We start from the raw sequence: 10,744 nt of genomic DNA on the forward strand, positions 1-10,744 counted from the left end.
CAGTAAGTATTCGTACATTGTCATCACACTCTTAAAATAATAACTTCACATATTCGAAACATTACGTCATCGATCGACGCGATTGTCCGTTGCCAGGCAGGTTTCAAAAAACATTCGCGCTCATCAAGACGAAAAAAAATAATAAAGATAACACTTGTTTTTACTTTATATTAGTATTGTATTGAATTTAGCTAGTAAACTGAGTGTTTAAAGTGTATCGTAGTTTAGATTTGTATTGTATTTAATTGTTTAATCAAATTTAGCTAGTTAACTGAGTCTTTAAAGTGTATCGTAGTTTATATTTGTATTGTATTTAATTGTTTAATCGAATTTAGCAAGTAAACTGAGTGTTTAAAGTGTATCTTAGTCGAGCTAGATTGTGTAATTTAATTTAGATAAGAGACGTCATCGTTCAACGCGATCGTCCGTTGCCAGGCAACGTTCAACGCGATCATCAGTTGCCGGGCAGGTTTGGAATTTTCGAACGTGGATTACGTAGGCGGTACAATTTTCGCCCCCGGTACAATTTTGGTGTGACAGCACCACGCCTGAACTCTATCAGGCCTGGAGTCAGCCTTAATAAATAAATAATAATAATAATAAAAAAACCTCTCTAAATGTCTGTACCTTGACGTCGGTGAGAGGGCTTACTACTAAAACAGAACATTTTTCCATTCCATTTCTGTTTTTCATTGTGGTTTTGTTTCCTTCTTTGTCTATCCTTATCTCAAAGACATTGTGACAGGAAGAGTTCACCATGCAGAGGCCAAATAACTGGGCCCTGCTATACAGGACAGGGCCCTAGATGGTGCTGCATGGAGATGTAGACTGCACATTAAATTGGGGGAACTATTGCCGCTTTTCCACCGCACATGTAGCTCGACACGACACGACACGACTCGACACGACACGACTCGACACGGTAGCAGCGCGGGTGCTTTTCCACCGCAAATAGTACCTCCGGGACGTGGGCGGGTTCGCACGCGAAAGGGCCGTGACGTATTTTTGTACGCGACGCAAACAACACCTACGTAACCCACACATGGACAGAACCCACATAACAACAATGGAGAACATCGATGCGATGGTATTCGTGTTCGTATTATTAGCTGGCATGTTGAAGAAGTGGAATATGTTGGCTGCGGCGCTACTATGGCTGTTCTATCGTTACCAGCATGGTTGCCATGTCGCTCTCGTGACTTCGTCACACTCTCTGGCCAATCAGTGGCCGGCCGTCTGCCGACGTCACCTTTTAGCATCGGCTCAGCCGCTTGGAACCTAGAGCGAGGCGGTACTAGAAAAAGCAGCCACTTGAGGTACTAGATCGCGGTGGAAACGCAAAAAAGGCGAGCTGAGTCGAGTCGAGTCGAGTCGTGTCGAGCTGGTACCATGCAGTGGAAAAGCGGCATATGTTGTGCAATGTTTGAGTTTTGTGATGTAGCCTAATCGTCTTTAATTTTGCCATCAATATCTTTTAAACTCAAAATGAGTTTTTTCTCACACACCGAGCGAGAAATCTTTTTTTTGTTGATATATCATTCTTGGCCTGATTTACATTACATTTTAATTTTATGCATTAAAATATGGCGGAAATATAATTTTAAGGCCATTGGCAGTATTTTCTGATTTACTGTATAACGAAAGGAGACATCCATAATCCCCTCTGTACATATGTTTTTATTTAATATAATAACGAAATAAAAAATAATTTTGAGCCTGGATTTTCCATTGGTCAGATTCTTTGCTTCAAAATATATGCAAATGTACGTATAGCCTAATTAGCATCATTGATCAACATCTCACGTGTGTTATCTTAGTTACAAGTGTAATTTGATACATATGTTGGATGATCAAGCTGTTTTTTAACTTTGAAAGTAAGTTGACATCTGTTTCAAACGCCCCGCCTAGTCGGGACGTTTGAAACACACATGCAGGACGAATGAAACAGCATATTTGAAAAATAAACTATTGAACTTACTCTTGTTTTTGTGCAATATACCGGACAACATAGTAGTGTACTCGTCATTGCTAAAATTTCACATAATTCTGCATAATATAAATAGGTTAAAATATATTTTTGGCCCGTGCGTAATTGTCAAGATGCACATTTCGATTAAAACTCACCTTTCTTCTTTTGGACGACTAAATTTGCATTAAATTTACTTATTTCCCTGTCCTGTCATGTTTAGGGATACACAGTTGAACATCCTTTGATTTATTTTAAACAAAAACTACCACGTCAACCGGATAACATGACTCCTGTTGCGTTTGAAACAAGTGTTTCAATCGTCCCGACAGCGACTACTGATGTTGCGAACACACCAAGCGCGTACCTCGCGTACCATGTACGCGCGTAACGCAGCTAAAATGTTGCTTGACCATTTTGTGTCAAAAATGGTCAGATACGAGCGTACGCATACGCGCGTAGATGAGACCTGTTATGAACCTACATTGATACTTTGTTTCTGAATTGTTTTGTTTTGACCTGATTCTGTATTTTATTTGTGGTCAAGGAAATCTAATTTGTTTTTGTCAATCAGACCAGCATGCGTGGTTAGCGATGTTGATAGGTGATTGGCCCATTCCTGATTACACGCAGTATATAGCGCAGAGAATTACGGACAGAGGGGGCTTGACTCTATCCGCGCCGATCCGTGCCCGTGGATGCGCTTTCGTTTGGACGCCACATCTATCCCTGAGCTTTCGTGGACGTCGTGTTTTTGGATCGCCAACATTCTTCACCTCCTCCCTCGTGACGCGGACGTCTCTTCACTCCCTCCGCTCTCGTGGACGCCTTGGTTTTTTGTATCGTTTGGACACTCTTCACTTCCTCCCTCGTGATGCCCTATCGTTTGGACGCTCTCCGACGCTCCGTGGTCGCGATGGACATTGTGTTTAGGGAACCGTGTAACTTTTGGTGTAACTTTGTGAATAATAACATGTCTAAATAATTCAGTTGAAGATAAATATTGGTAACTCATCTATGACTCTCTGTCTGCCTTTGCTGCCACTTTTGACACGTAACAGACCGCCCAAAACTTCCCCCCCCCGCCATTTTTCTTTTGCTGAAACATGGCTGGCATCGCCAACATCGCTGCGCCGTCGTCTTTGGGTGCACAACATCCTCCGGAGACGGCCACAGCTGGGTGAGTTTCACCACTTGCTCCAAGAACTCCGCCTGGATGACGGCCGGTTTCAGCGGTACTTTCGACTGAGTCGGGCCCAGTTCGATGACCTGCTAGCCCGGGTTGGTGCCAGGATCTCCCGTCAGGACACCAACTACAGGCGCTCCATATCAGCTGCGGAGCGCCTGTCTATCTGTCTCCGGTAAGTTGCGGTTTCATAGCCTAATTACTCTATAACAATCAGCACATTCTATAGTCAAAAACTATATACACAACGGGGAGAAATTGTTCGGGCGCGTGTTCTGATAGTGCATACATCTATTTCCAATGCTGTCAATGCTCCACCCAGTGTTTCAACAGTGTTTTTATATATTATCTATGGTTTCAACCTAAACGCAAATCTTCATATACATGCATGTCACCTGAGTTTTATATAAACAAAATAAATAAATGCATCATGGCTCCAACATATTCATTCTTGACCTCCTTGTCATGCTTTTGAAAATAAAATAAGCTGATGCAAATCGCTAGTCAAGACATATACCTGTGCAGTGATATCAGCAAGATAATTGGCCTACATATTTGGTATACAACTAAAATTCTCAATAAGGCTACAATAAATTATTCATGTGTTGCAGATTCCTGGCTACTGGCGATTCGTTCCAGACGATAGCCACCAGCTTCCGGGTCGGGGCCTCCACCGTGGCTTCCATCGTGTCCGATGGGGTGACGGCTATATGGGACTGCCTGGTGGAGGAGTTCATGGCTGTGCCCACTCCCGAGGACTGGAGGCTGATTGCGCAGCAGTTCGAGGAGCAGTGGAACTTCCCTCTCTGTTGCGGTGCCATCGATGGGAAGCATGTTGTTCTGAAGGCCCCTGCGAACTCCGGTTCGCAGTTCTTCAACTACAAGGGAACATTTTCCATTGTTCTCTTGGCAGTTGTCGACGCAGACAAGTGCTTCCGCATCATCGATGTGGGGGGCTATGGGAGAACCAGTGATGGAGGAATTCTGGCCAACTCGGTGTTTGGTCAGGCCCTCCGAGCTGGCGATCTCAAGCTCCCTGCTGACAGAGTACTGTCAGCGGCTGCGCAGAGAGGACCCCTGCCTCATGTGTTTGTAGCGGACGAGGCCTTTCCGCTACGGACCGACCTCATGAGGCCATTCCCCGGACGCATCCTCCTCCGAGAGCGGCGCGTGTTCAACTACCGACTGTCCCGGGCTCGGTTGGTGGTTGAGAACGCCTTCGGCATCCTCTCCTCCCAGTGGCGGATCTACCGGAGGGTCATCGAGGTCCGTCCTGAGCTGGCGGAGAGATGCGTCAAGGCCACCTGTGTGCTCCACAACCTCCTCCGCAGAACAGCACCAACAGCAGCAGTGAGAGATTGCCTCCCTGTTGGTGTGGTGTTGCCTCTGCCAGGGCTGGGGAGAGTGGCTGCCAACAACGCTGGGAGAGAGGCCATCCGGATCCGCGAGACCTTCACCTCCTACTTCTCTGCAGAAGGGACCCTCTCGTGGCATGACACCATCGTATAGTGCAGTGCACAACAACCCCAAAACGGCTCTTTTAAGAGCCACCCACACAAAACCAAAGGGATTCAGAATCAGAATCAGAATCAGAAAGGATTTAATTGCCAAGAAGGGTTTTACACCAACCAGGAATTTGGCTTGGTGATCAAGGTGCATACATTAAGACAATAACAATGAACAATGAAGAAGAGATATATATATATATATATAACACCATATAAACAAGCAGGAACATAAGCAATCAATTAAAAAAGGATCAAATAGAATAAATAAATTAAAAACTAAAGTAAAGATACAAGAATTTAAGATACAATAATATAAGAATTTACATATTGGTGATGGGTATGAGTGCCAGAGTCAGTGTCAGTCAGTGGGGGTGGGACTTGTTAAGGAACCCAACTGAAGAGGGGAAGAAACTGTTCAAGTGGCGGGAGGTTTTGGTCCTGATGGACCGCAGCCTCCTGCCAGAGGGGAGAGTTCCAAATAAACTGTGACCAGGATGGGAGGGGTCGGCCATAATCTTGCGTGCCCGCCTCAGAGCCCTGGAGCTGTGCAGGTCCTGGAGGGATGGAAGGTTGCAGCCAATCACCTTCTCCGCAGAGCGTATGATACGCTGCAGTCTGCTCTTGTCCTTAGCCGTAGCAGCAGTGTACCAGACAGTGATGGATGAGGTGAGGATGGACTCAATGATTGCAGTGTAGAAGTGCACCATCATAGTCTTTGGCAGGTTGAATTTCTTCAGCTGGCGCAGGAAGAACATCCTCTGTTGGCCTTTTTTGGTGAGGGACCTGATGTTGAGCTCCCATTTTAGGTCCTGGGTGATGATGGTGCCCAGGAAGCGGCAGGACTCCACAGAGTCGACTGGGGAGCAACACAGGATGATGAGGGTGGATGGGGCTGGGTTCTTCCTGTAATCCACAATAATCTCCACTGTTTTTAAAGGGTTAAGCTCCAGGTTGTTCCGGATGCACCAGGTCACCAGATGGTCAATCTCCCACCTGTAGGCGGACTCATCCCCGCCAGAGATGAGCCCAATGAGCGTGGTGTCGTCCGCGAACTTCAGGAGCTTGACAGACTGGTGACTGGAGGTGCAGCTGTTTGTGTACAGGGAGAAGAGCAGAGGGGAAAGAACACAGCCTTGGGGGGATCCGGTGCTGATGGTCTGGGATTCCGATAAATGTTTCCCCAGCTTCACACGCTGCTTCCTGTCAGACAGGAAGTCTGTGATCCACCTGCAGGTGGAATCGGGCACGTGGAGCTGGGAGAGCCTGGCCTGAAGCAGAGCTGGGAGGATCGTATTAAAGGCAGAGCTGAAGTCCACAAACAGGATTCTGGCATATGTTCCTGGGGAGTCCAGATGCTGGAGGGTGTAGTGCAGAGCCATGTTTACTGCATCGTCTACAGACCTGTTGGCTCTGTAGGCCAACTGCAGGGGGTCCAGGAGTGGGACGGTTATGGCTTTCAGGTGGGGCAGCACAAGGCGCTCAAATGACTTCATGACCACAGAGGTCAGGGCGACGGGTCTGTAGTCATTGAGTCCTGTGGTCCTTGGTTTTTTGGGGACGGGGATGATGGTGGAGGCTTTGAAGCAGGCTGGCACGTGACAGGTCTCCAGCGAGGAGTTGAAGATGTCCGTGAACACTGGAGACAGCTGGTCGGCGCAGTGCTTCAGGGTGGATGGAGAGACAGAGTCTGGGCCGGCTGCTTTGCGGGGGTTCTGACTCTTAAAGAGCCTATGGACGTCCCACTCCTGCAGGCAGAGAGACGTCACTGTGGTGGGGGAGGTGGGGGACACAGAGGATTGAAGGTGTGGAGGTACTGTAGAGCTGGTGGTGGGGGAGTCAGTGGGATGAGGCTGGGAGAAGGTGTCGTGGGGGATGGTGTCAGGCCTGTTCCTTTGCTTATCAAAGCGACAGTAGAACACATTTAGCTCATTTGCAAGGCGCAGGTTGTTGATGTAGCGAGGGGGGGTTGGTTTGTAGTTGGTGATCTGCTTGAGCCCCTTCCAAACAGATCTAGAGTCTTTGGCTGAGAACTGATGTTGGAGCTTCTCAGAGTACTGACGTTTAGCTTCACGCAACGCCTTGCTAAACGCATACTTTAACTCTATAAACCTTTCTCTGTCCCCACTCCTAAACGCCTCCTCCTTCTGCAGCCGTAGGTTCCTGAGTTTGGCTGTGAACCAGCGTTTGTCGTCGTTATAACTCACCCTGGTGCGTGATGGAATACAACAATTCCTTCATTATTATTAAATTGTTATTAAAATTGTCCAATTAAGTAGTGTAATAAAAAATGTATATTTGTGTCCATGCATGCTAGATCTTAAAATCATATTTTGAGAGAAGAGTTGTGAGAACTATTTTATTAAAAAAATAATTATATAAATAACAAATAACATAAGAACAATATAATTTAAACATAACGGAACAATAACAAATGAACAGTGACATCAGCCTAGTTCTTTCCCTGGAGAGATTGTCACCACCACCAGCTAATAAGCTTAAATAGGTTCCAAATTAAGTGTGAAATTAGAGTTGTCAAATATGAACTTTCGAATTTGGAATTTGACGTACTCCAGTACTTCAGGTGGCAATCTCTCCAGGGAAGGAACTAGGCCCATTACAAAGTGCTCATTCCCGGAGAGCGGGGTAGGGGGAGGCACAGCGTTTTGCCTCTCCAGGGGCCTCATGTACTAAGGTTGCGTACGCACAAAAACGTGGCGCACGTCCTTTTCCACGCTCACGTTCAGATGTACAAAACGTGAAATGACCGTAAAAATGTGCGGTCCCCACGCCAGCTCCAGAGCTGTCATACGCACGTTTCTACAGCTATTGTTCCTTTGGCGACACTTAGAGGTGACGCTGGGAAACTGGGAAAAAAGGTGAAAACCATGACTCATCAGAGTGATTTGCACATCAGAGACACACTAATGAACGATTAACACACCTTGCAATTATATGGGTGGCTATAAAAGCATGCGCAATGGATGAAGAAAATTGTTTTAAAAATGGCTGCGTTAGCGTTGTTAGAGGACATCGCAAATGGTCAAATCCGAAGGGAACGTATATTTAGGGAACGCGAGGACTTACTCGCAAATGTTGATAATTGGCTCATGAGCCGATTTCGTTTCCCCAGGCCAGTATTACTGGAGCTGTGCGCAGAGCTGCGGCCGGCCCTAGAGCGCCACACAGCCAGGAGCCAGGGGTTGTCCGTGCCCACACAGGTGCTGACCACGCTGGGGTTCCTGGCAACAGGGGCCTTCCAGCGGGAGCTGGCCGATCAGTCAGGAGTGTGCCAGTCCACCCTGAGCCGAGCCATGCCAGCTGTGTGGGACGGAATCATCATATGAGATTAATATGAGTCCAGACCGGCCTCATATGCATTAATGCATTAATATGAGATAATTAATGCATCCAAAGCCGAGCCACGCCGCCTTGCCCTGTGAATTCAGTTGCAGCGCAAATATAGCAGCAAATACGTTACATTCTTAACCCAGCAGCGGTGTTGTTCAGATACTGATTAAATGGGTTTTTTAACCATGCGTAATAGTATGGCTCCATGAGTATGCGCACACGTTCTGTGTTCTTCATCTCTGGGCACTGCGTCCCTTTATGTTTTGCAGCGGTTGCATTTGTTCTCTGTTAAAATACATGGTTAATGTATTATTTTTGAGTTAATAAATTTGAAAAAAAAAACAGGAACACCACTAGTTTCTGGCTACGCCACTGGTGTCACCGATCAAAGCGGCCACTCTCAAATCGAAGGGGGAGAGTTCCCCCACTCCCGTCCCCCCTCCTGTTGCGGTCACGCTTCGGCGGTGGGCAGAAACCCTCCGCATCACCTCCACCTTGAGGTCTGACCACTTTTTTTTAATTTCAGAGTGTGTGCGCTGCTGAGACCCCACTGCATTGACGGCCTCGCAAACACGCTCCCACTCACTTCTCTTTTGTTTTGCATTTATCCCTGTTGACAGGGTTCCAAATAGCATATGCTTGCGCATTTCTACCTCGTGGAGCAAAATCTCGAGCTCGGACTCCGTGAAGTTTCGTTTTTTGCCTCTGTTCATGGTGCCAGGTGATCGGATTAAGAGGTGAATCTCAGGTCCAGAGGCCTATTTAAATGAGGGCGTGGACAGGGAGGAGTTTGGCACCTCGGCATATGCGCTCAATTCCACGTTGATTGAGATGTACAAAAGAAACGTGCTTGGATCCATGCGTTCGCACTTTGATACATCTGAATTTATTTGTGCGTAAGACAGTTTCTGGGTTTTGGCGTACGCCTAGTTTCAGTATGAAATCCACGCAAGTCTTAGTACATGAGGCCCCAGGGCCTGGAGGATGGCTGTTTTTATATTGGGGTCCCCCTCCGGTACCCTGGCTCTCTTCCTCTTCGTCCCTGTATGGAATGTAAAACACCATAATTTGTAAGTTAGTGAAAAGCCTATTGAACATGCATGTGTGTTTGGTTTGAAGTGTTGTAACTTTAACTCATAGTATTAATTAGGGCTGTCAAATTAACGCGTTAATTTCGATTAATCAGGGGAGGATCAAGAAGTTACGAGAGAGAGAGAAGGGAGAGAAACAAACGGTAGGCTATACAGCTGTTTATAAACAGGCATAAAAGTGTCGTATTGGTATGCGATTAATTTAGATGAATTAATCACAGAGCCTGTAATTAATTTTTTAAATTGCTTGACGGCACTAGTAGTAATCCATAAACCGTCTTCTTATCAGTTAAAGCTTGTGTCAAACGTACGGCCCGCGGGCCGGATCAGGCCCGCGAACGGGTTTAATCCGGCCCGCGAGATGATTTTGTAAAGTACAGTATTGTAAAAAAAAAAAATTATAATATTTTTTTTTTTATAAAAATCCTTCCTAGCATTACATGGATTGCATTGACTGGCACTGATTAATTTTTTGTACATTGAACTACTGGACAATTGTGTGTAACTGGAAGTCGCTTTGGAATGTAACGTAAAATGAGCTGCTATTTTTCAATGAAAGAAACTGCTGTTCTTAATGTGTCCACTAGATGTCGCAATAGCAATTATTTATGCCTGGGCTGAGCAGGGAGCAAGTGTAAACAGTTAGTGCAGCTAGCCCGGAGATACCTTGTCGCGCTTTGGAACTCTCATTGCCCCAAAATGTCTCTGTCCAAAAGACGAAAAGTGGACACAGAGTGCAGAGCTTTCAAAGAAAAATGGACATCGTCCTTTTTGTTCACGGAGGTAAATGGGAAACCAGTGTGTTTGGTGTGCTCACAGCATGTTTCAGTGCTGAAAGAATACAACATTCGGCGCCACTATGAGACCCTTCATGCTGACAAATACCACCACTTGCAAGGACAACAGAGAATAAATAAAGTTAATGAACTGTTAGCCTCTCTGAAGAAACAGCAGTCTGTGTTTAGTCACAGCAGAGAAATCAATGATGCTGCAGTGAAAGCCAGCTACCTTATTGCTTATGAAATTGCAACGACTTCAAAACCCTTTTCTGATGGTGAATTTGTGAAGACATGCATGCTGAAGGCTGCAGAGCTCGTGTGCCCTGAAAAGCGTCAGGATTTTGCAAATATCAGCCTGACAAGAAACACAATTGCAGACAGGATTTCTGATCTTTCGGCAGATTTGGACAGCCAATTGAAGCACAAAGTAAAATCATTTATTGCGTTTTCAGTTGCAATTGATGAAAGCACGGACATTACAGATGTTGCGCAACTGGCCATATTCATTCGCGGAGTTGATGACACTTTGACCGTCACAGAGGAGTTTGTGGAGTTGGTGCCAATGATGGATACCACAACAGCGGCTGATATTTTCACCGCCCTCATCGGAGCATTGGACAGGGTCGGAGTGGACTGGTCCCGTGCTGTCAGCCTGGCTACAGATGGTGCTCCGTCAATGATTGGGAAAAAAGCGGGTGTTGTGACAAAATTCAAAGAGAAAGTGCAGACTGCAAATGGAGGACGTGATTTTTGGACTTTTCACTGCATTTTGCATCAGGAGGCATTGTGTTGCAAGTCAGTAAAGATGGATAACGTCATGAAGGTGGTCGTCCAAACTGTTAATTTCATCCGATCGAGAGGCCTGA

The 10,744-nt window shown here is 46.1% G+C and overlaps 1 protein-coding gene across 1 annotated transcript; it reads left to right on the forward strand.

Moving 5' to 3' along the window:
* The first annotated feature begins 3,072 nt into the window (after window positions 1-3,072).
* On the forward strand, window positions 3,073-4,717 carry LOC130382739 (uncharacterized). The gene is made up of 2 exons (XM_056590624.1): window positions 3,073-3,146; window positions 3,764-4,717. Exons 1-2 carry the CDS (start codon window positions 3,073-3,075, stop codon window positions 4,659-4,661), a joined length of 972 nt encoding a protein of 323 aa, XP_056446599.1. The 3' UTR covers window positions 4,662-4,717.
* Window positions 4,718-10,744: the final 6,027 nt, after the last annotated feature.

This window comes from Gadus chalcogrammus, chromosome 5 (assembly GCF_026213295.1).
Source record: "Gadus chalcogrammus isolate NIFS_2021 chromosome 5, NIFS_Gcha_1.0, whole genome shotgun sequence".
Lineage (NCBI taxonomy): Eukaryota > Metazoa > Chordata > Actinopteri > Gadiformes > Gadidae > Gadus > Gadus chalcogrammus.

Bases quoted from the DNA above. Each gene is read 5' to 3' on its own strand.
- LOC130382739 (XM_056590624.1), top strand. From the start codon at position 3,073: ATGGCTGGCATCGCCAACATCGCTGCGCCGTCGTCTTTGGGTGCACAA. The intron at 3,147-3,763 runs GTGAGTTTCACC...CATGTGTTGCAG, and splicing joins CCGGAGACGGCCACAGCTGG to ATTCCTGGCTACTGGCGATT.